The sequence below is a fragment of the Anopheles cruzii genome, chromosome 2 (genome assembly GCF_943734635.1).
Source record: "Anopheles cruzii chromosome 2, idAnoCruzAS_RS32_06, whole genome shotgun sequence".
In the NCBI taxonomy this organism is placed as follows: domain Eukaryota; kingdom Metazoa; phylum Arthropoda; class Insecta; order Diptera; family Culicidae; genus Anopheles; species Anopheles cruzii.
Window position 1 is genome coordinate 12,512,950 of NC_069144.1, and position 24,779 is coordinate 12,537,728.

At 51.6% G+C, this 24,779-nt stretch overlaps 3 protein-coding genes and 3 non-coding genes across 6 annotated transcripts in view; 3 read left to right on the forward strand and 3 right to left on the reverse strand.

Annotated features, from left to right (window-relative positions):
• Window positions 1-607: 607 nt before the first annotated feature.
• On the reverse strand, window positions 608-680 carry Trnar-ccu (transfer RNA arginine (anticodon CCU)). The gene has a single exon. It is a non-coding gene; the product is annotated as a tRNA-Arg (tRNA).
• Window positions 681-1,000: 320 nt separating this feature from the next.
• LOC128269395 (zinc finger HIT domain-containing protein 3) lies at window positions 1,001-1,732 on the forward strand. Its single transcript, XM_053006845.1, has 3 exons — window positions 1,001-1,110; window positions 1,187-1,356; window positions 1,422-1,732. Exons 1-3 carry the CDS (start codon window positions 1,040-1,042, stop codon window positions 1,652-1,654), a joined length of 474 nt encoding a protein of 157 aa, XP_052862805.1. The 5' UTR covers window positions 1,001-1,039; the 3' UTR covers window positions 1,655-1,732.
• Window positions 1,733-8,046, reverse strand: LOC128269393 (beta-glucuronidase). Its single transcript, XM_053006844.1, has 10 exons — window positions 8,035-8,046; window positions 4,524-4,635; window positions 4,150-4,444; window positions 3,913-4,079; window positions 3,314-3,839; window positions 3,062-3,234; window positions 2,768-2,996; window positions 2,355-2,531; window positions 2,129-2,267; window positions 1,733-2,053 (listed from the first exon to the last, which is right to left on the reverse strand). Exons 2-10 carry the CDS (start codon window positions 4,616-4,618, stop codon window positions 1,863-1,865), a joined length of 1,992 nt encoding a protein of 663 aa, XP_052862804.1. The 5' UTR covers window positions 4,619-4,635; window positions 8,035-8,046; the 3' UTR covers window positions 1,733-1,862.
• On the forward strand, window positions 2,604-2,685 carry Trnas-cga (transfer RNA serine (anticodon CGA)). Its single transcript has one exon. It is a non-coding gene; the product is annotated as a tRNA-Ser (tRNA).
• A 1,055-nt stretch (window positions 8,047-9,101) lies between the features above and the next one.
• On the reverse strand, window positions 9,102-9,183 carry Trnas-cga (transfer RNA serine (anticodon CGA)). The gene has a single exon. It is a non-coding gene; the product is annotated as a tRNA-Ser (tRNA).
• A 2,768-nt stretch (window positions 9,184-11,951) lies between these two features.
• LOC128277722 (matrix metalloproteinase-2) overlaps window positions 11,952-24,779 on the forward strand; it is a 165,783-nt gene continuing 152,955 nt past the window's right edge. The window contains exon 1 of the mRNA XM_053016227.1: window positions 11,952-12,193. Coding sequence (XP_052872187.1) covers window positions 12,074-12,193 — 120 coding nt within the window. The 5' untranslated portion in view covers window positions 11,952-12,073. The remainder of the gene's footprint in view (window positions 12,194-24,779) is intronic.

A 24,779-nucleotide genomic window follows, 5' to 3' on the forward strand; every position in this document is an offset into this window, starting at 1 on the left:
TCTTGTCCTCTTACGGAACGCCATTCTGTGGGACGATGCGCCATCGGATTAAGTGTCGATTGCATCACAAACATGTAATTTTGTTAAGAAACACTTGGCAGACGCATTGAAGGCACGCAAAACTATCCAGATCTTGCGATCGACAACTCCGAAAGCGCACTGAAAGATGCACGAACACGATCACCACGAGGCAGAACCCGAGATTGGAATTTCTACCTCCGATGTCGGGTTACCATTGAACTAGAAATGGAACAATGGCAAGCAAATCGGCCATCTTCTCGAGTCGTAGATGTGTTTCTCGGCACTCCGGTCGACCAAATTAGTCTTTCTCGGACCGTGTTCGGTAGCTAATCGGTTTCGGATAACGTGAATAAGGCCGAGGATTTATGGAAATGAATGCAAAAGATGTGTCCGTTAACGAGAAAACGTGTTGTCTCCGTCTCTGTCAGGAAGTTTGCGCAATAAAGCCGCCGAACAAAGTGTCGTGTTAATTCAAGTGTGCTCAGTGTTTCTTTGTTGTGCGCAGAGTTTAGTGTAATAAAGTGATCACAAAACGAATGAATCACACGACCCAGTGAAACAGGTTTGAAAAAATTTCTTTTACACTTACCCCAGATGGGACTCGAACCCACAATCCCCGGCTTAGGAGGCCGGTGCCTTGTCCATTAGGCCACTGGGGCTGTGTTTATAGCGCAGCTTATGTCGCCATTTCAACGCAGCGTTGATTTCGAACCAAAAATCGGTTAAATTATACGTGTGTTCTGTTTCTTGGAAACGATGCAATTATGACAATTGAAATCTGCACACATTGCTGGCTAACAAAGTGCATTTCCTGTTCCGCCAGTGGTGTTTAATTCGCTAAAAATGCATTCCCCGTGAGCGCTCTCTATCGGCCGTTAAGCGTACGAAAGCGCTGTAAGTCATGCAAGCTTTATAGCAAATGTTACTTCGTTGTAAACGGTTTATGGCAACTGTCACTTGCAGCTGTCAAACGGTTTGTTTATTTTGGTTGGTATCCGGTTGCGAGATCGTGCTGAAAATGTTTCCAAAGTGTGCAGTTTGTAGCCAAAACGAGCGTAAATACAAGTGTAAAACGTGCAGCGTTCCCTAGTAAGTAATGGCAAATCCTCGAGCGACCTCCGTTTGGTCTCTAATTTGCATGCCTTCCTTTACCGCGCCATCGTAGCTGCTCGGTGGCTTGCTATCGGGCGCACCAGGAACAGAAATGTGAGCCACCGGCGCCGTCGGTTACGGACCCGGAATCGGGTTTCCGGGAGGACTCCACTCCAGTGCCACAGAAAACCGTGCACTTCCCCACGGTCGATACGGTGCCACAGGAAAAGCTGGAATTACTGGGTAAGTCGAACTGGTCAGAAGGGCCCGCGCGTTTGCCAAATTAACCTTCCCCATTGCTACGCCAGGACAAAGCGAACACCTAAAGAATCTGCTGTGCAATCGGCACTTGAGGCAGCTGCTGAAAGAGGTGGACAGTGGCCGGAACGGGATGAATGCCATTCGCGTGGCGATGATGGAGCCCCTGTTTGTGGAGTTTGCCGACGAGTGCCTCCGGCTGGTGGAACCGAGTTCCGACGAGGGAGAATCGGAACCGAGCATGGACGAGTTAGTGTTCACAAACCTTAAACATCGACGGTAGCGCCGGGGTAGCCTTCTTCTGACCTCTAAAACCAAGGCAATAAAGCACACAACGACAGCCCACGCGGTTTGGTTCGATCCAAAATGCGGAAAAAATCTCCGCTTTATCTCTTATCTTCGATACAAAATAATACAGAAGGCGGTGTGTGGCGGGTTGTAAAACGTGTGTGGCCCCGGCGGTGGCCACACCCGGGATAGCAGTTACGCCGTTACAGCTCGGAACGTTCCGTCAACTGGGAGCTCGTGTGGGGAACGGTGTACAGGAACAGATCGTCCGGCAGGTGGCTTTTGTCCAGCTCACTGAGCATGTGGTACCGTTGGCGCAGCAGATAGGCGGCCGCCTTCGGTTGGCGGTTCCGCGTGAAGATGCCCTTCTTGTTGCCACCGACGCGCGTGTACGCTGTAAGATAGGGAAAATCGTTAGCTTCCCCGTCGTCGTCGTTGTGGGCCGCGGGATTGTGGAATTTATCTTTACTTTGCGCCGTTTTGAAATCAGCAAAGTTCCAAACGAACTCGCCGATGAAAAAGTGTTGCGCCCGCAGCGCGTCGAACGCCTTGAAGTGCTGGCTAAACACGCGGCTCTGATAGTCCTCCGACCAGATATACGCAGGAAGCTGTGTAGGGTGGGTAGAAGAGAAAGAGGGCAACCGAGTTCGATAAGCTGGTCGCTCGCGTGCATGTGATAAGAGTTCCGTCCGTACCATGTGAAGCCCTTCCATCGTATCGGCACCGTACTCGGACATCAGGACCGGTTTGTTGTGTTTCTTGTTCCACGCTTGCGCTTCCTCCACCACCCGGTTGGTGATCATGTTGAGGCGACCGGCGTTGGCGTACCACGCGTTGTATCTATTAAAACTTATGATATCTAGGTGTTGTGCCTGTGGTCACGAAAGAAAGATGCGTAAAGGTAAACGTTTTAAATAGGCTGTCGGGCACCCAGCCCCCAAGCTGCAGTCGTGGCCGAGTGGTTAAGGCGTCTGACTCGAAATCAGATTCCCTCTGGGAGCGTAGGTTCGAATCCTACCGGCTGCGAACCACTTTTTCTTATCTAATTCTTTTTTTCTAATTCTCGAATCGAATCTAATTCTTCGGTAATTCTTTTTTTCGCTCTTACCGCTCGGTCATCGTTGACATTGACGGCTATAGCGGCCGTGATTGGGCGTGTTGGGTCCAGCTGTTTGGTGTATTGGGCTACGGCCGCAAAGTACGCGTCCGCATCGATCTTGCCCGTGCGCGGCTCGTTGGCGATAGAAAACATCACAACGCTGGGATGATTGCGATCGCGGTGAACCAGCTGTTCGATGCTGGACTTGTGCTTTTGCAGCAACACCTGGGAAAAGTTTCTACAAATGGACCATTGAAGGTTATATGCCGACTGCAGCGGAGATGCAAAAGAGAGCTTCCTTACTCCGTGTCGACGCTCGGACACTCGTCGATGATCATGATGCCGTTCTCGTCCGCGAACTGCATGCTTTCCTCCGAGTACGGATAGTGCGACGTCCGGTACGCGTTGGCCCCGACCCACTTGAGGAGGTTAAAGTCTTTGGTTAGCAGCGCCAGATCTAATCCTTTGCCACGGATCTAGGAAAAGCGACAAGAGAGACCTCTAATATCAGCAGTCTGTCGCAAAGGGGAACAAATGGATTAGACTCCGCCTTACATCCGAATCTTCGTGTCGCCCAAAGCCCCGGAAGTAGATCGGCTTCCCGTTGATCAGGAACGCGGTGCTATTCCACTCAAGCGAACGGATTCCGACCTTCATCCGGTAAACATCGAGCGGCGTCGTTTTAACATCGTTTCCCTCGCCCTCGGTCCCCAGTGTGATCTCCATCGTGTAGAGGTATCCCGGTTCCGGGTCCATCAGGTACGGCCACCATAGTTTCGCCTCGGGAATGGTGGCACTGCCTTCCAGCTTGCCTTTGGCCACATCCGTACTGACCAGGGTGCCGTTGCGATCGTACAGTTTAACGGTCACATGCAATGCGTCGATGGTCTCGTTAGGGGTGCTGCCTCCGGTCAGCACCTGATAGTGCACGTGTCCTTCACCATCGGCGCCGTGCCCGGTATGAACCGCTACGTCCCGAATGTACACCCGGGGCACGGTGTACAGAACCACCGAACGGTGGATTCCGGCGTAATTGAAGAAGTCAAAAGTATACGACTGGACGAGCTCCGAGCCATTGTCACTGTGAGGATGAAGAGAGAGAGGCAGAGTTAAACCCCGAAAAGGAATCGGAATAGGACGGTCCGCGCGCGTACATTGCCTGATTGTCCACCTTGCCCTGCGGGATGGTCACCTGCAGCAGCACGTTATCACAGATAACAGAAATACGGTTCTCGTCGCCGTACTTGAGGACAGTGGTAACTTCCGCCTCGAACGGGAGGTGTCCGATCTCGTGCTTCACCACCTGCACGCCATTGATCCACTGGAAAGAAAAGGCCAAACGGATCATGGATCACTACAGAAGGAACTCAGAACAGATGCATAGTACTTACCACGATCGTGTCGTAGTGGACGGAACCGAAGCGAACGAAAACCCGCTCACTGGACCACGCCCGGGGCACGAAGAACCGCCGATCGTACCACACGGTACCGACGTGATCGCGCAGCCCGGCATCTTCCGTGACGTCGTTGTAGCTGCTCGGCACCGGCATCTGGATCGTCTTCCGGAACCGAGCCAGATCGTCACCGTACCACTTCTCCCGGATGCCCTGCGACGGATTGTTGCTGTCCGATCGCACAAAGTTCCACATTCCGTCCAGCTTCTTCAGCTCGCGTGTTTCCGACTCACTACCGGCGATCGATCGAGAGAGAGAAGCATTAGTGGACCGATCGCTCTTTGGCCCCCCGAAACCCACAGGTTGCTTACATCGGATAGAGGAGGCCCTCGGTCGAGGACTCGTTGCCCGCCATGAAGTTCATTGCTCCGAAAACTACGTTGACCATGTAACCGATCACTCCCATCACCACGAACGTCCCCACTGCGCCGCATCGGATCATCGGAAAATCGGTAAACAAAACGGATCTCAAGTGGTTAATGCTGTCAAGTGGTTAATACTTTCTGCCTCTCGCCGAATCGATCCAAATCGATCGCGTCTATAAGAACAGTGTAGAAAGGGCTTTGGTTGTGTTGGCCGCAACTTTGCGACACTTCTTATTGACCCAGCTGGGGAGTCTGTGTCCACAGGTGGTGAACCATTTAAACGTGTACACGATCGGTCGTGACGGTTCGTGTTAAACGTTAAACAAAGTAGAGCCCAATCATCGTCAAAATTTAAGAAACACCGCCGGCTGGTCTGTTTCTAACACGTCGTTTGGCCAACGGGCAATTTGCTACCGAACCTTCCAGGACGGGGGCTTTTTAAGTCACACCCCGTCTTTCAACCCGTACGTGGTTAAGGTGTGCCACCAACAGCCGGAGCGGTCGGATTTGTGTTGATACTAGACAAACATAGGTTTTGTACAAAAACGCCAGAGAGCGCCATAGGAATCCGATTACGACGGGCGTGCCCCGCGGGATGCGTCAGCAGAACACAGAAGCAGACAGAACATCCGTTTCGAAACTAGTGTTCCAACTTAAAATGGGGAGACTTGAGTTGTGAGTCGATGTCAGCATCCGCTCCGTAGCACGGAACGGATAAATACCAGACACACGCGGTATCACACTGGGCGTCCTAAAACCGTAAACATTGGTGGGGCGCAAGTGATCGCCGCTCGATCGCTAGATTGGCCGCCGAAAAACCAGATGTGCCACCCCGGTGCGGCGGTCCCAATAAACAATTCCCGCCCTTCAAGGGCAACAATATGACTCCAACCTAAAACAGACTCTCGATCCGGCCTCGTTCACTTATCGTCGCAAAAACGCCCCACTGCTGTTCCGGTAAAGGGCCGCCCAGTGCGGTTTATCACTTGCCGCCCGTCGGAGCGACGTTGGAAGCCTCACACACGAAGGATAAATTAATGGCCACGCCATCCGAGGGAGTGTTCAGTGACCAAAGGCAAAGCAGGTGTACCTGAATACACGAGCATGCGCTGCCTGGCGTTAAGGGCCCCGAGTCTGCCCCGTCGTCGCCGCTCTTGGGCGGGTTTCAGTTGCAATTCTTCAACACCAAGCGGTGCTGCTGCTGCTGCTGTTGTTGTTAATCGCATTACGACGGTGCTAGTGTTTCCGTCCGAAGCCATGCTCCTCAAAAGCCTAGACTACGGGCACTAAGACCAGTCACTATGGCACGTGCCACACCGCAGAATGCATCGCGCCCTGCCGAAAAAAAGGCCACCGCAGAATTGGGGGGCTTTTGTAAGGATTTCCCAGGAAGCCACGGAGAGGCTTCTTTTCACTTGCGCGCGCGTTTTCACTTTCGATTCCGGAGTTCGAAGCTAAAAACACCGACCAACTCCAACGGCCGCCACCAAACAACTGGAGTACTAGAGAATGATTAGCCAACCCGAGAGCTCGGGGCGTTTCTCGAGAAAAGAATACTGGAGCCGGAGCTCGAGGCGCGCTGCTCCGGGGAAGAGATTTCAGAGCAGAGGGTCACATCCTGCACGTCGTCGCCTTGGTGTGTTATGACTTCTTGCGGAAATTTCCGCCTGCAGGGAATGAGTGTATCAATTGAACCTCAAAAGCTCAAGATAACCTGCGCGTGGTCGTTCCCTCGTTCGCGACGTGGCCCCTCGTATCACGGGGCGTACACGCAACCTGACCGATAATCGACCTCGCGGATTGGAATCTTGTGGCCCCGACCGACCACCCCTTACCTATGCCCGTGATGATCAGCAGGCGCATTCGGTGATCGTGCTGAACTTGGCGCCGTTGGGCCAGGGTTAGTTGCCTTCTTTGCGGCCGCCGGATCAGCCGTGAGGCGGCCTTCAGCAACAGTCGCCTGCGATCCTCGACATCAGATGACACTGCTGGCGGCGGCACCACCATTATCTTGTGCTCAACGGGGAAAACTATTGTGCGGCCACTGGATTTTCCACTACCGGCATGCCTCCTTTTAATGGGGCCACGAAGAAAAGTCACCAAAGTCCCGTCGCCGTCGCCGGTTAGCTAACTCACGGCCAACTCGGAACTGTCAGATGACTCGGGGCCGACGTTTGACGGGAATGGGGCCCACAAACCACTTATCGGCAAGATAGTGTGCATACATCGCGCGTATGTGGACCTCTTATCGGGTGTGGGGACCACCTCACCGCCGGGGTACACCTTAGCGAGTCCTATCAATTCCTTAACCGCTGCCCAGGTGTGATAACAGGGCCGGGTGGGATCGATTCGTCACCCGGTAGCCGGGAGCCTCAGGGGTCCAGCTTCAGCAGCTGTTATGATTAAAGACCCTTGGGATCACAGCGGGAGTGAATTGGCACACGGAGGTTTCATAATTTTTGGTCGATTTCAAGCGCCACGGTGTTTCGTTATCGTGGTCTCAGAATTCTTAACCTACTTTCCCCCCGGACACTCCATTGCGGGCGGTGACCGACGCGCGGAGGGGTTCGGTTCTGATAAAAACACGGCCTTCGCGACGAGTTCTAACCACCTCGACGGAGTGTCACACTCAACGGATTACTTCACGGGTGGGCTCCGTTTAAATTGTGTCATATTTGTCAGCTCATTGCCACACCACCAACTGGCGCACCTGGAATCTGGTGCATAATTCCGATGCGTCCGAAGGCGATCGATTGACACCGTAATTGCAGCGCGCGCCCCATCAAGATCATGGCGAGTAGGTTTCGCGCGCGGCCGCGGGCTGTGATTCATGATCTAAAGCGCAGAACATGATCGTGAGATAAAACACCGATCGACGTGCAAAATCGTGTGCGAATGATGATCATTTAAGTTGATAAGTGATCACCGGGCGCCCCGTGTTCGATCGGGTGGGAAAATGTTCGGCGCCCTGGGTACAGCATCCCCGTGGTTTGCCCGTCTCGAGTCGAGATTAATTAGCGTTTGTGGCGGCGATAAAAAAAACGAGATTCTCCGTTAACAATCTCATTCTTGGCGCGTTGTTGTTTTTTTCAGTCGATCAACATCCCAAATGGTACGCTACGGGGGGATTCTTTTTAGCGCAGTGCACTATGAGGACGAGACTACATCAGCTTGATTGCCCCCGTCTCTGGTGATCTCCGGACCTAAATCCGGATGGGTGATAAACGGTGGCACGTCGTACGGGTTTGATAGCCTCGGCTCCTTCGAATGACCTCTCGTTTTCGGACACAATCGGTCTTTTTTGTATCGGGCTTCAAAATTACACCGTACACACGTAGCAACACCGCCACAACACACAGACACCGGAAAGGCGATCGCAGACAGCTTTTTTGCAACACCTTTCCGGATCGATCGTTAAAAAACGAAATTTAACCGTAAAACTAATTGTGTGTGTTACCCGTTCGCTGGAAAGCTGGCTTCCGTTGGACGACCATTGTTGGATTCCCACACGGAGGGTCCACGGAACGGCTTCACGCACGCACGCACGCCGGAACAATAATCAAATTCAATTAACACAGCAACGGAACTGGTGGGCGCCTCCGGACTGTGTTTTAAGAGTTCCCCGTTTCGGAGGGCGAATGAACCTTTTCACTCTCTCTGGACAGCAGCGGACGGATTGATTAATTGAGTGCGACCGCGACCGGGCCAATCCACCGTTTGCTGGTTTCTCGGATGCGATGATCCTTTGTGAAACACCGAACTCAACTGGCGCGTCCAGCCGGGCCGTGGCCGCTTCTTGTACTATCGCGGTTCCGTGGTGATCACCACGCTGTTGAGCCAAAACACGGCGCGCGCAAAACTCACACAACCTTATTGCCATCGTGTGTCGCGCCTGGTTTGTTTACATCCGCTCACCGGCGTTTAGGAGAAAATTAGGTTTTTCGTACGTTTTTTTCTGCCATCGGTAGCGCGCTTTAGGCAATGGCCACCGATTGAGGGCACAATTATGGTGGGTGTCGACAGATAAAAGGGAGATAAGAAGCGCAGATCGAGACCGGCGATAAGACACACACACACACACCATATGCGGGTTCTTGCCAATTTGTTTACTTATTTTTGCCGTACCTTTAAAAAGAGCGAGCGCGCCGCGGTAGAGCCGGTCCGCAAGCCGCCATCGGATGCTGTTATTGTTGGTGGATGTGAGCCGCGCCTTGGACGATATCGTTAGCATTCCCAAGTGGTGCGAAAAGTGAGGAAAAGAGCACTAAACATTTGAACTGAACAAAAAACTACTCCGTCTTCTTTTCGATTTGACAACCGACAGATAAAAATCCATTTGACGTAAGGAATCAGCTGTCAAAACCCTTCTCACTTTGAGGAACATTCTCGAACTTTGCCCGAAGGTTTCTCGAATTTAGCCGAACATTTAGTCCTGTAGCCGAGACCAGAACCCATCAAAAGCGCTTTCATCCTCGAATCAATTGTGGTAAAGCTGCTAGAAAAAAGTTAAAAAAGTTCAAATTTCGCAGCCGGTAGGATTCGAACCTACGCTCCCAGAGGGAATCTGATTTCGAGTCAGACGCCTTAACCACTCGGCCACGACTGCAGCTTGGTGCCTGGGTGCCCGACAGATTATTTAAATCGTGTACCTTTACGCCTCCTTCTTTCGTGGTCGCAGGCACAACCTGGACGACTGAGTTGGTCTCCAAATACTACCATACCAAATACTATCTGCGCTGCATCGCAAGGCGCGCAACCTTGTCCATTTGCTGTGGTCGCGGTGTAACCTGGCGAAAGAAGTATTCCATTCCATTTCGATTTACTACCGTCCGTGTACCTCTTTCGATATAAAGTAATTTCGTCACCCACCCCGTTACACGGCCAGCAATGTGGCCCGCGGCGAAGCAATCCGGTTTTTTGCGGCCGATTGCAGTGTGTGGCAATTACGATGCAAAGTTGCTCCCAAAAATGGCATTGCTACAGCCTGCAGCTGTGCTGCTGTGAGCCACCCGTGCCAGGCGGTAACTTTCGATATTATTTTCGTTCAGCGGCGGTCAGGCTTTTGTGTTGATCGAATCGAATCCGGAATTGTGAATCATTGGTGTGGCAGATGGTCGGATGTTGTTTCTGCCGGTCACGTTTTATGGACAAGAACACAGTCATTTCTTATCTAATAACTGGAAATCGTGTTATGATTATGAGCTGTAGCAGTTGCTGATTCCAGCATTCAGTCACTCGATCGAATGATGCGGAACTGGCTCATGCAGAGCATTATGATTGGTTGGGAACTATTTGGAACATAATTCCGAAACTTCCCCCAACCGAGCACGCGGTTCCGGCGATCAGTTCAAGCGTGCGAGCCACACTGATCGCCGCACGTGTTCGCCTTTTGTTGCACATTTTGCGAAGGCCAGTGGGGAGGCTTAAGGTAGAACTTGAAGGACCCTGCCCTTACAAGGCGCCGGTGGCCGCATGTGTGACCGGTTCTCCGCTGTCACGTCTCGGAATGGGGTTTGGTTCCGCTATTGAACCCTTCTCTGTTAAGCTCGACTGACCAAGAACCGGCGCAGCTCCTCATTGCCACGTCGATGCCTCGCAGTGCGTGCAGCGTGATAAGCGTGACTCTCTCCCTATCGCATGCTTTCCAGTGAAACAGACCGTCTGTTGGGGTGCTTCTTATCAACACACACACACACACACTCGTACACGGACTTGTTGCTTATTGTTTTCACAACGCAATGTGATGATAGTGCGTTGTGAAGTGAGCCTTCATACGCGAGTTGCATCCTGCATGAGAGGACGCAACCACAGCGCTGATAACGGCGCGATATGTGGCCGGTCACTGCCACTGCTGCCTTCCATTGAATGCTGTACTGATTTACTCAGCTCATTTTTTTCATTACAAGAGACGAATGTTAGGCTGTTACAGCTCAAAGTCTCTATAATACAAAAGAAAAGAAAAATGTTTTCATTATTCCTGAACAATTTTCCTATGCGTGTGAAGACGTGAAGATCAGGATCCGCGATCCTTGATTTTCCGCCCATGTGGTCGTCCACTTCGTGCAGAGTTTTTATGCTGCGAGAGAAATGAAGAAATCCCGAGAGAGAGAGAGAGAGTAAGATAAACCACACACAAAAAGAGAGACTGGCCGTGGTGGCTTTAGACGATGCGTACGCGCGCAACACGCTTACGATTTAAAGGGAATGTTATGTTTGCCCCGTAACTCAGTTATTCTCTCAACGCCGAGAAGCGTGATCGTGCATCGGCGGCGATCGGCGCGGATCGCTCACTATTTACACACGGCCGCCTTCGGTGTTCGGGCGCGCGACTTTCGGCGCAGGGGGTTTGCCATCGCGAAGAAACCCTTAAATCCTTGTTCACTCGACGAGTGTTTGCGCGAAAATCCCTCGAGGCCATAACGGGTATACCGCCGAAGGCAATCGATCGGATTATCCCAGCCCAGCCCAGGGCCCAGTCGGGGCCGAGTTGAATAAGAATCCTTCCATTCCGGGGGGAGAGCTAACGACGTGGGTGCTTGGTGAGACCGTTCGACGCCTATGCGTGCGTGCAGTGGTGGTGGTGTGTCAACCCGCCCGGCGCAGGGAAACCCAAAACCGACGACGAAGGAAAACCGTAAGAGGAAACGTCGAAAAACGTCGGGGAACCGGAAAAGCAGGGCTCGCCCGCTGTTGTGTTGTGAACGCCGGTGGCCGGCCGTACGCAGGCGCGCAGGCTCTGGTCGTTGCCGCCGTCGTCGGTGAGGAAACCCTTGTTCGTCCTGTAGCGTCGGTGTCGGTGCCCCGCGACGTTAGTTCAGCGGTTCTGTTGTGGTTCCGTGTATTCCGTGGGGGTGTTCCCACACCACACCCGTGTGTCCGTCCTTATTTCTGAGTGGCGCCGTGTTTGTGTGTGATGTGTTTGTGTTCTCTCATAAAAATCCTGTGATCCAACAAAAGCCTAGTTGATGGTTTCCAAATATCGGTGCCTCACTATTGGTTCCCGTCGTGACGGAAAACCCTTGCCCCGTATGAGTAACGGGAGCGCGTGAGTCATCGTCACCCTGGAGTGTCCTTTCGTGCGCATTACAGAGTGTTCGTGAGTGTGTGTGTGCCGTGTAGAGTTGGCGCCAGTCAGCTGTTGTTGGGCCGGGGCCAGCCAGAATCGAGCAAGCGCGCTCAGTGTCTGCCATAGAGAACGGGGTCAGTTTGAAATCGAGTTCCTGTTCTCAAGTCGGGTTCCCCGTGGATCCTGACCGTGAATTACGGCCCGTGCAACGTGACGCCGGAAGTGATAGGCCCGTGTGGAGGACGGCCAAGCAATCCGAGACAAGCAATACCGGAGCTACCGGAGAGCGATGCGGAGCTGCAAACGGGGCCGAAATGGTCGGGTTAGGACGAAGCGGAGGATCACCGCCGCACAGCTGTACCAGCGACAGATTGTGCCTGTCTGGGAGAGGCCTCGTCGGTGTGTGTGGACGTGGCTGCTGGCGCTGCAGATGTGCCTGGTAGTGGACGAGGGGACGCACAAGCGATACGAAGTCGTGGCGATACCGGTCGTGGACACAGCCGACCAGCGGAGCCCGGAGGCAAAGTTCTGGGACTACGACGACGGAGTGGTAAGTCCGGGGAGTCCGGAAGAACAGCCGGCCTGACCTGTTGATAGCCTGCGTTGGGATTGATTACGGTCCCCGTTGCGTTCTTTGTCTGTCGCTTGAAATCGCTTGGAATGCCGGCGTTTCGAGCATAAAGCCTGGCTCCATTCGTAATTTGTTAACATTAATTCGCATTACTGTGGGTTTAAAATAAATTACAAATCATACTGCAAACCACCGATTATCTCGATCGGCAATCTCCGAGAACTCCGGAGCTTGGGTTAGTAACGGAGCAGGACCACGGACCAGGCGATTAGGATTTATGTACTAATCCTAATCTCCCATTGGCGTCCTCGGTCGCCGATTGGCACCAAGTCTACGCCACGAGCCTCGAGCATATTATTTAAAATGGCCGCGCTATGAAAAATGGCAACCCTACGGCAATTATTGAAGAAAGATTGCCCCTACTGCTACATGCTGATCATCAGTGATTGATCGACCGGGGATTGCACCGGGAGAGGTGTTACAAGTCAACCAGCTCGGTGTGAATCACGTCCAGAGCGCGGATAATTTATCGTCCCTCAACTAATTAGCTAGCCACCCCATCAATGGTCGTCGGGCACAATCGGGCCATGCTCAATTGCATTCCTACGCCTGCACCGGACATTGCAAAGGCCGCGCCGCGTTTCGGTAAGTCTCGCACTGTGCCCGGCTGACTCAGCGCCTCCCGGGAGGGCATTCTTGAACGATCAGCAGCTGCATCACGTACTCTGTCACGAGCCGTAGTAGCTGCCACTAATTTGTAGAAATTTTTTTCGCGATTCGCGATTAGGTGTTTGAATTACAGTTCCCCTCCGACATTTTCGAGATAGGTTTTGACCAGTTTTGCGATGTGGGGTCGAGCTTTTTTATTTCGATAAAACAGTTTAACATGTATTTTATCTCGTTCTCGCCATTTTATGGCCAAAGCTTTGCTTCAAAGACATTAATTGTTGTTGATTGGATTGTCCTTCAATAATTTTATTAGGTTCTGAAAGCACATAGTGCACCACACCTTTCATATCCCACCATATGCACAGCATAACCGTTGCAAAGTGAATATTTCGCGATGGACCTGTACCCAGGCCTTTTTGCGTCTAGGATTCTTGTAATAACTCCCCTTTTCATCACCAGTAAAGATTCGGTACGAGAACTCCTTTTTCATGCCGCGTAAGCAATCATGAAAAAGGACTCCCCGAAAAAAAACACTCTACCAGGAACAAAACTTGACATGTTCAAATGCTTAAAACAGGTGTTGTTTATACTTTGATGCGTACTGAGAGTAGCTGTTAAACACATATTTCATGTAAAAAAAAATGTGTTACATTTAGTGAGCAACGTAAAATCTTTTGTAAAACGGCAAGAATCAATTCAAACATCTAATAGCTATGCACAAGGGCTCTGCTTTCGATGTCACCATTTCCGCTGTGGCCTGTGACTGATTAGCGGTGGCCTGCAAGAGTCTCGTTGGCGACGGGTTGGACACAAAGTGCATCCACAGTGCACCGTCGTAAACCAGAGTGTGTAGAGCACGCTTACGCACACACGCAGCGACGCACCGCCGTACTGATACATCCACAGGACGGGACGGCCGCGATCGTCGGAAAAATAATATTAGGTTGGGAAAAAAGAAATACACTTTTTTCTCGATAGATGGTTTTAGTGATCGATATCTCGTGAAGTATCGATCGTAGAGTTTCAAGTTTAGGCTGTACGATTTAAAGCTGATACTTTACACTGATGATACAATACGACAAAACTGTGTGAAAATGATCGTGGTCTAAGCGTGGTGAAGCAGCTTAAACGGGGGCCAAACCAGGATTAACGGCTAGGAAGGTTCTATCGGGTATTTGGGTGGGACTTGAAAGGAATTATTTATCATGAGTAACTTCCGTGTGACTTAACACTAAATTCAGATCACTACTGTCAATAACTGCACCGTTTGAAGCTAGCGATTGACCAGAAACGGCCAGAATTGGCCACCAGAAGAGGTGTTGTGTTCCATCAGGACAACAAAATGTCACACACGTCTTTAGTGACTCGCCAGAAAGTCCGGGAGCTTGGTTGGGAAGTTTTAATGCATCCACCGTATAGTCCGGACCTTGCACCAAGACACCGATTGTCACCTTTTCGCGCATTACAAAATTTCATGAGTGATAAAAAACTGAAATCAAAAAAGGATTGTGAAAATGGTCTGCTGGAGTTTTTGCCAATAACGACTAAGCCTTCAACAAGAGAGCCTTGCATTAAAAAGACCACAAACTTTCCAATAAAATTTTATCTTAAATAAAGTCTAGAATTTCACCCAAAAATATTGGATTACTTTTTCCCCAACCTAATATGTTCTTGAGTCGTCGTCGTTCTTGATTCCTGTTTCACATGTCTCTCGTTTATGCTGTCTTCGTCCGTCTCCGTCTGTTTGTTGACTCTCTCTCTCTCTCCTTATAGCCAGCATATATGCAGCATATGTGCACCCTCACAGCACAGATGTTAACGCTTCTCTCGGCATATGCGCAGCCCATGGAGATAAAACACAGGGCCCAGTCGAGACGAACAACTTTGTAGAACCCGAGCGTGACTCCGAGGGCACAAGATTTCGCTTTCTTCCGATGGTGCAGTGATGCACTTTTAGGGCCGTGGGCCGTGGGCCATTGCACCGCACGCACAGTGCATTATTAATTTCTGTTTGTCGTCCATTGTTCCCTCCCATGGTTTCATTTTGTTCTCTGGAAGTTGAAGCTACAAAGTTTATTGGTGCAGCTGCAAAACCGGAGAACCGGAACCGGGAAAAGGGGAACCATAGAAATGGTAATGATGGGGCACCGCCGAATCGATCGACACCGAGGAAGACCCGGCGGGGACCGAACATCAATAAGATTGCCCCTTGGCCGAAAGGAACCGACCGACCGACCGACCGGGGGGTGACGTTCCTTTTCCGGACCGGTGACTAACTTCTGACGCCTTCCTCGGATCGGTAAAGGGAGGCGAGGGAAAGAGCGCAGCAGAGCCGAGTGTTACGGTTCCAGAATTTAACGAAGCAAAAGTATTTAATGAATTCAAATGTCATCGTCGCCAGCGTCGTCGACGGCTGATTGACTTGGTCTCGGTCTCGGTCCGGTCCGGGTGGCAGACGGCGACGGGCGATGGCTGGTCGAGACGTCGAGCCCGGCCAACGGCCAAAGATCGAGGAAAAGTGAAATTATTACTTTAATTGTTGTGCTCTCAACCGGACCGAAGTCTGGACCGAAGCAAATCTCACCGCATCACGCAATTCTCCCATCGGCTCGGGCGCCGGTAGGTGTGTGTTCCGGTCAAGGCGACAACCGCCCTGAGTGGTTTGAGCCCATTAATTTGCAGATAAAATAAATAAAATATAATAAGCATAAAAACATACAGCTCGCCCCGGCTCATGCTCAATCACACTCAAAACAACACGTCGCGGACACAAGGATAGTCCAAGGTTCTGCGCGTACTGTTGCTGTTGCCGCGGCTGGGCCACTTTTCAGTTCTCTGGTCGTCCGAAGAGTGATGTGCGGCACCCGGCGGCGGCCACGTCCTGCGTCCGTCCGGTCCCACATCCGGTCAGGCCGGGGCGGGCCGTACGTCAGTCAATCAATTTTGATCAACTCTATGATGGGCCTCTGCCACTGTTTGAGCGATTTCCTTGCGCTTCTGGCGAGAGACCTTTCCCACAAGTGGCTTCGCTTCGTCATCCTCGCGGCGGTTCGCGTGTAGCCACAGTTTCGCGCGCGTCCGTAATTCAAGAACTCTCTCTCTCTCTTATTGTTGGCAAATTGAGTGGCACGCGGTGTGTCTTAAGCACTTTTGGGGGTTCTTCCGTCTTCATCGTCGTGTAAAAACGCGTTGCGTGTTCCGCCGGGCGTCGTCGGGGGCATCGATTCGATTTCGGGCGTCCACAGGAAGGTTTATTTGTACAGAAAATCGATCCAGCAATATCCGGATCCGAGAGTGTAAACATAAGCCTGAAGGGCATTCCCTTTCTTCTCTGTGTGTTCTCTAAAGGCCGGTCCAGACGCTACGATATATCGTTACGATTCATCGCAACGATTTATTGTAGCGATTTGTCGTAGCGAACTGTGGAGCGTCCACATGCTACGGTTTCATAACGTTTTAACATAGATTTCGTAACATCAACATGTCAAACCGCCATTAACACACCCGCATACATATCTTATGTCTATCCACCATCAGCACACGCACACATGTATGGAAATTGGACAGATATTAATTGCTCTTTTGATCAGATTTTCTAGATCTGCGTCGATGGTCGACAACGACCGAAATCGTTGCGATTTCGCTGTCCAGACGCAACGATATATCGCTACGATGTGTGGACCGGGCTTAAATAATTCACAATTCAAGGCTTGGAATCGAACCTGGGCCTTGCTCGGGTGTACCATCTCTATCCGGCGCGCTGTAACCTAAACCACCATCGCCTCATCAGTTAGGGTCGCCATTTTTGCTCATAAATGTGGTCATGTGAAAACGTCATAAAAACTCGATTCGCAAACAGAAGCGCCATGGTTCGGTCGGTCGCGTGTTCTAAAGGCACGAGAATTTGTCTTCGTCCATTGAACGATGCTCGACCACGCGGTTCTTTTTACTGCTTCAGGCTACATATGCTTGTATACTTGACATGCATTGGCCTCTGGACCCCACTGGCCGGGGGGGGCAGTATTATGTTACCGCGCGCGCTATTCGTGCTCCGTGATGTCATCACATCCGGCGACTGACCACCCCGGGGCCGAACGGGTTGAATTGAGCCATAGCGCGTCTTCGGATGCGCTCCGCGACGTGAGTTCTACATTCAAACAGGTGAAACTGAAATGTAGTTGTTACGATATTAGGACTCCCTGTTTTGAGGGAGGATCAGACACCACATGTGTCCGCCGATTTCGACACACACCGTAGTAGCTGGTGAAGTAGCCATTAGCGTCACACCTAACACCTAGGTCCCCGGCCCCGGAGCGAGAGCCACCAGACGACGTGTGTTTGAATTATGTGCGTGCTGTGCGTATTAATTAATTTTCGTGATTCTTCCCTCTCCCTAGCTGGGCGGGTCTCTCGGGTGTGTGCTTGGCTTCAGGACATTTTGATTAAAACCATTACCACGTTAGGGAATGGCGCGCAGTAAAAGGCGAGAGGCCGAGACCAATGAAAAATGCTTGTTGGCACAAGTCAATCACCTCCGGCGGAGACTCCAGTGGAGACTCCAGAATCGCGCGCACTTTGCCAGAGCTCCAACAGCCTTTTCGGGGTGGAATGGTCTCATAAATCAGCTGCGAGACGACACACTGTTTGTGGCGGGCAACATACATATTTATACTTCGCCATCGTGGGGCTAAAGCGGCCCCACGGTGCCGCTGCTGCTGCTGCTACTGTCGGTTGGTAGAACTATCACTTGTCACGTGGTTCAATATTGATTTATGTTCTGAGCGGAGCGCCATCGTCGGGGCGAAGAAAGTGATGAGATTAAGTGGCAAGGCAACTACTGTGTAGCAAGCGGACTAGAAATTAAGGCCAGCGTCGTCGAGAGGTGCACGACCGAGGTTGCCTTTCGCCTCTTGGCCAGCAATTTATACCGTAAAAGGGATATTCAAAAGGACAAGCGGATGAAGATTAGTAAAAATAAATACTTAATAGGATTATCAAAAAGGATAACTAAACCTTTGCTATGTTTTGATGTGTCATTTTTCAAATTTGACGTTTATTACTCACACATCACCTTAACTACAGAAGATGATGACGTCACGCTTTGGGAGTTTACCTATCTCATCACATTTAATTATTCCTTTTAAAGCCCCACGAGTTTCGTTGAGTCATTTCAAAAATACTTTTGCAAAGGAGATCCCTCACGAATCTTAGGGGGTTTTGGGTTTTCCAACTTCAGGTGGATCATGGGCTAATCCCACCGTGCCGGCGGGGTTTCTGCATGGCAGTCCGGCCACAAATGCCCGGTTCCCAGGAAGTGTGTTATGACTCACCTTTCTTGGCGAGGTGTTGACCGCTTGCCGAGGTGCCGATGTTTCTTCCGGTGCCTCTGTTGTATTATCAAAATCGTGGCGAAAGCCAACGGAAATGGATCACGGCCCCCGACGACTTGGTGCCGTGTCGAAAGCCGTTCCGTCCGGGCTGGCCGGGCTGGAATTGCATGTAAATCAGATGCAAATGCATCACCATCTTTATGCTCGCAATGAATTTCAAAGAGCACAACGCGGCGGCAGCGACGGCGGCCCTGAATGCCAATTCCTTTCCACGCGCGATTCAATGCAGTGTGCAAAGTGGCGCCACAGCGCGCGGTGGGGATGAGGCTTAGGTGAGGATACATAGCCAACGTTGGCCCGGCGTCCGCGAAAAGCGGCTCCGAGTCCGCTCGGCGAGGCCACCGCGCGCGGTCGATAGAGACACGATCAGTTGCGCATATTTATTTAAATTATTATGATTCCAACTCGCCGTCGTCGTCCTAATCTTTACCGACCGGCCACGCGGCCAACAGCTTCTGGAGTTCCAGACGGAAGAGCCGCGGAGTCCGGTCGGAACGCGCGCGACCGGACTTGCAATGTTGCATATTTAATTATCCCGTTTTCTTAGCATTTCACGGAATCGCTCCTTTCGATTTGCTAATACTCCCGGCTCGAGCCCCGAGCGTCGATGTTTGGCGCCTTCCTCGATGGTCTTTTTCTAATTCTCCGGCCAGCAGCAGCCCGGAGTGCACCCTGGAGTGTTTCAGCGACTTTTAATTATGCTAGTGTGTAGTTTAATTAATTTCGTGTCCCCTCCCGGCGGACCGGGAGGGACCAGGACCAACGATTGGCAACGACGCCTCCCAGCCGGCAGGGAGCGATTCAAAGTCAGTGACCATCTCCGCGTTCCGCATTCGGATTGTTCATTGGCAGCCAGCAGCCTCCCAAGGGTTCTGTGAATTCAATCTTCTTACCGCCAGGCGCCAGGATCACGACCAACCGACCGATGGGTATGGAAATTGTGTGGCCCTTTCTCGGACTCTGTATGCAGGACATGCGCTCGGAGCAACGCAACTTTGGAATGTCGGCGGTCCGTTACTGTTAATTGTTATTACTCCTGGGGCACTACTGGGTGCCGAGTGTTTGCTATCAGTTGATTTTTATTAATTTAAGCACCGTGCCGCCGGGGGATTGCAGTCCAATTCTGGCGCTAATCGTGTGTTGGTAGAGTTTCCAGCTGCACTCCATTCCGGTCCTAATTGGGGGCTGCGAGAATTCGTCAGGGAGTCACGAGCGCCGAATGAAGTTGTAACGGGTCGGGGCGAGGACATTATCCGTCATTATGATCCCGGATTGGACGAACTAGTGAAGGATTTCATGAAACTTTTAATCACCTGTTAGACCAGCTTTTGACAATTTTCATATAATATTAGTTAGAAAGTTATCCAGACTTGTGGTCCAAACAGGGGTTTGTATTCCATCATTCAACCACTCTTTATCGTAAGGTCGTACCTTTCGTAGCCATTAGGGAACATTTGACGTAACTCTAGTGGCCCTCGGTGTGATATATGAACCCTCCCCGGCCATTCTGGCGATAAGATCGCTTCCAGAGAGAGGTAGCTCAGATGATGTCAGTTGTTGAAGGGCGAGCAGAGACCCACCCCTTTTAGGGTCAAGCTACCCCAGCGAAGTGTTTATGGGAACTGCACACGTCACTTCTCCATTAATTAATCAATTAGTTCCACCCTCACCGGGGTGCGGGAGTCGTGTAGAGCGTTGGCTTAGGTCAGGCATGCATGGGGACGTTCCTGCCCACCCTAGATTCTGTGCAACGTAACCGTTATTTAGAAATTAAATTAAATTCAAATTAATCATCAAACTTTCCTTTAAAACCATTATAATCGACCCCACCCCAAACGTGGGCCAGTTTGGACCTTTTCCCCCGAATGGACCGAATGGACTCAGGGATGATGTTGATTTTCCCGGCCCCTTTCGTAGCATCACCATCACCGTTCGTATTTGTTTCGTGTGCGGCACTGGTAGCGATTGCATTTTTAGCGGTTGTTTTGCCCATTTTGCGTACTAAATTCAACATCGATCCTGCCACACCGGGAGAAAGCGAAATGTGTGCGCACTCCCCAAAGCGGAGTGGAAATTAATGGTCGACCGCTCTGCGGGTTCTCGATAACCACCATTCAGATTACCGTGGGCCCCGCTAGAGCAATTCTATTTTTGAAGCGATCGCGTTCAGATCGGGCGCTAAGAACGCGGCACGCATCGTCGATCGTTCGTGTGCGAAATGGCGTATGGGATCGCTAGTGCTATTTTCCCATTTTCCAGGGCGTGTACCGCCATCGGTCGGTGGAGCAGGACCGACGGGTGTGTGTCATGTCATCCGTGGCCTCCGCTCCACCGCGCGTTCGCTGCGGTTGGAAAAGGGTTGCCCGAGCCAAACATTAAGAAGATGATTTAAGGGCGGCCTGCGTGGCAGCACCGTGGTCGTTTTCGGTCCCCTAATAAGGACCGCTCCTTCCGCGAAACGGGACGCAGCCGGGCTTGTTGGCTTGTTTGGGTGTTTGGAATTCTACAAATATTGACGTGTAAATTTGCCGGCCCGCGGGCGCCGCCGGGCCGCGCACATTTCTACGAGGTCATAAACGTCGCCACAACAGTCAACAACCACGATTTCCACGCCACGCCAGCTGTCGAAAGCATTTTGTATCGGCTAATTTTATGCACCTCGCGCCGGGCTTTTATCGGGCCGCCCGGAATGCTGCGGATCATCATTACGGCAGCGCCCGTTTGCTGAGGGAGATCGCGGGCACAGATTTGGAAATAAATTACGTTGACAACATTTGTGACGGCAGATGGCAACGTCGCAGAGCCGCAAAAGGTTAGTTATGTAAGACGTGTCGAGCGTTATGCTGCTCGAGCTTGGCAGCGGAGAGAGTTTTAATCCGCCGTTTCACGCTGATTCTGATTGATTGACCACCGGTCCTTTCCATCGGTGGAATCGGAAGCGCGGAAGAACAATAGCCGGCCGGTGACCGGTTTGAACTAGAATACTGTTAATTTATGAACTTTCCCGGCGATCGACAGACTGTCAGGCCGGGATCCAAATAAATACATAAATTGTCGTCCCAACACGCTGCTCTCTGGCGTCGTCCTCGGTGGTGGTCGGTTCGAATGTTTTGAAAACCTGCTATCCATCAGCATCAGGCCCCGAGTAATCCATCCGCGCGCCAGTCGGAGGTGCAATCCGCCGGCGTCGTCGGTAAGTCAATAAATCAGTGGCGTGGCGATGCCGGGCGGGGAGACCTGGTACTTGGTGACACATCCCGCGTGTCCTGAGCCCGTGGGGGTCAGGACCCAAACTCATTTTATATTACACACCGACACCACTTGACGGATGTTCTGGTTCTTCGGAACCCTTTTTCTTCTTCGGGCGCAGCCATGGAACCATTAAACGGATCGCTCCAGCAACGCAAGCAGCAAACGATGCAACGCACAGTGCAAAGATGCATTTTTCTAAAAATATCACAACCATTTGGTGATGGGTTCGTTCTCGTTTTACACGCCCCACCGGCACCGCCGGGGTGTTGGTGTTTTAATTTCACTCAAAGGCGATCCCAAACAACCTTCCGCCACCGCCGCCGCCGTCGGCAGAGAGTTTCGGATTTCCGTGAAAAAAGGCCAACGGATCAAAGGTCCGACAGAAGTCTCGCTTCAGTCTCGGTCGGGCAATGGATGGCAGAGTTTCGGTCAGCCATTTCCGCTTCGTTGTTGCCCCGGTCGATTCCCGGTCTAAATCGGGTTTCTGTAGCTCTTCAGAACCGCCGAGTTATGCACTTAGCCCCAACTCAATAATGTAGCAAAGTCAGAGCAGGAACTGGAACTCTTTTGAAATTTTGTTTTCTCAGCTTTTACATAAAATTATTAGCAAGTGCTGGTCCTGGTGCATCCAAAAGAGCGATGGCCGTGGCCGGTTACAGACGCTATTTTTGGGTAATGCACACCGGTTGGGCAATCCCGGCTTCGTGAGTATTTTCACCGTCGACATTCATTGATGCTCACGGCGGCGGCCCAGCATCCGGTCTAAGCTGCTCCGCTTTTGCTCCGCGACATACTTATCACAGGCACAGACACCCACCACCCAGGCAAAGGTGTCTCCCCCACTGACCCAAATTTGTCGTCCAATTTTTTTCATCGCCCCCGAGAGTTTGGCAGACGCGCGTCTCCGGCGACCACGATTTCCGTGGAAAGCGATCGCCAGGGGGTTCGTGGAAATGTCTCAATTTGTAGGTCAATGCACGCGCGCGCACACACGTTTTTATTTAAGAAATAAACGATGCAGCCTCGGTGCGGATGCGACCGATGTTTGGGGTCGTACGGCAGCTCCGCCCTCGGGATTGTGTAAACAGACCGACCCAGGAAACATCTTGACTGCAGCTGCGCTGCGCAACTACGGCGAGGAATGCGCGTAACGCACTTGGCAGTGGGCGCGTGGGATGGCTTTTTACATTCTGGGGCCCCGCCGGAGACGCTGTCACCGTCGGAGGCAGACGGTTGGAAAACAGGTTCTTCAGCTGTAGGGCTGGCTGGCCTCTGCAAATCCTTTTCGCGTACCCGTTTGTCTTCCGTAGCCTTGTTTTTCGTGTCGCCAAGGCTCTTGACTCCAGACGCCGGCCGGTCGGTCGGGGTCCAGTCGGGTTTTTGACCTTTCTCGTTCGCGATCACGGCTCACGGCCCGTTTCGACAAGCGTACCACTGATTAAACAACGTCTCAAGATGCGCTCTTGCGGCCGTGTGCCACCGTCGGCAGCATCTGTGCGGATCATGGGATTTTCCACGGAACGCGGCCCTGCGTGCATTTCACGGCAACACGGCGTCGAAAAAGCGAAGTTAGATAAACACAGAGGGACGAGACGGCGATCCATCTGGTAGGAAAAACAGCCTGGTAACCGTCTGCCCGTCGGGTCAGTGCCATGAGTCAGACACTCTCTTCTTCGCTTGGGTTTTAAAATAAATCTGGCGTTGGCAAATTTTTTGGCGAAAAAGCCGAGGCCAGGGAAATTCACCACCCGTTCCGCGTAGAATCGCGCGTGAATCACACCACAAATAGAAGATGCTGAACCGTGGCGCCAACAGCATCGTCGACCTGTCAAGTTGATCTCCGCGAACGGGCGCACGATCGTCGCGATGGAAATCCGGTTTTTGACGTCATTACTTTGGGCCGATGTTGTTGAGTAACCATTCCGGTACGGTCGGATCGGAAGCCCGCTTCTCGTTCGTCATCAATCTGTGATGTTTTTCCGATCATTAGCTAGCTTTCTGTTGTTCCCCGCGATCACTGATCGTTGTAGTTGGTGCGGTGCTGAATCAGTTGTGCTGGAATTTCCGACCTGGCGGGGGGCGCCCACAGTCAAATGGCATGTCATCCTGCGGAGCGTGGACAACAACAACGCAGCGGACCGAAGCCTCCCATTGTGTGCCATATTTGGGTAAATTGTATCCGCGAATATTTATTTGCCCACATTCGGACCGCGACACGCAAACCTCGCAGCGCCTAAAACGGGCCGCCCGTCGAGTGTACCTTCTCCTGCTGAGAGGCGGATGACCAGGGCGAGGCGAGGGGCTCTGTTTATTTGCGCCATGTCTCTGACACATACTGTCAGTGCGCGCGCTTTCTGGTCCGTTGTTTGCAATCATTCAAACCGAGCACCGCCGCCAACGGCCCAGCACGCTCCCCACCCGCGAGACAGACAGACGGACAGAGACATGCCGGCACCGCCACCGAAGCGCCTACCGTTTGGTCCTCGGCAGGCGCGCGCTTTTTGGGTTGTGTTCCGACAGTCGGTCAACTCTTTGTTTGCTTATTTATTCGTATGTCTCTCTGATTCGGGCCGCGGATTCCGCGTTACCTGGGGACGGCTCCTCAGTCGGTATTTTTGGACCGCGCTCGGTTGCGCTGATGCTGATTCTAATGTTGTTTCCGTTCTTTATGCTCGTCGGTGCTTTGTATGCAATTGGCAATTCTGGATGTTTCTCTTTTTACGTTCCTGTTTTTAATGATGAGCGATTTAACGACGATTGCAATTCGTCTTACATGCGACCAGCAGCCCTGCTTTGTAGTGCGTTCTTTGATTCTTCCTGTTGATGCCACAGTAAAACCTGGGCCTTCTCAACTCGGTGATGGTATTTTCTCTCTCAACGGTTTGACTCCGAAGTGAAGTGCTGGATCCATTTGGATATCTTTACAATGTCAGCAACTTCACTTTTCGAAAACTTAAAACAATTTTGGGGATTTTTTAAATGTTTTATCTACGACCACGTTTGAAGTCAGTAAACCCGTTCCGAGTCCTAATAATATCTTCTATATATATAATCTATCTATCTATCTTCTTCTTCCATCTTCTTCTTCTTCTTCTTCTTCTTCTATATATATAAAAATGGTTGTTTGTCTGTCTGTGCGTACCATATTTTCTCCAAAACTACTGAACCAATCCGCGTGAAATTTTGCACTGCGTAGTTTTGTGACCCCGGATCGTGAATAGGAAAGTTTGACCCTCCCACACCTCCGGGGAGGG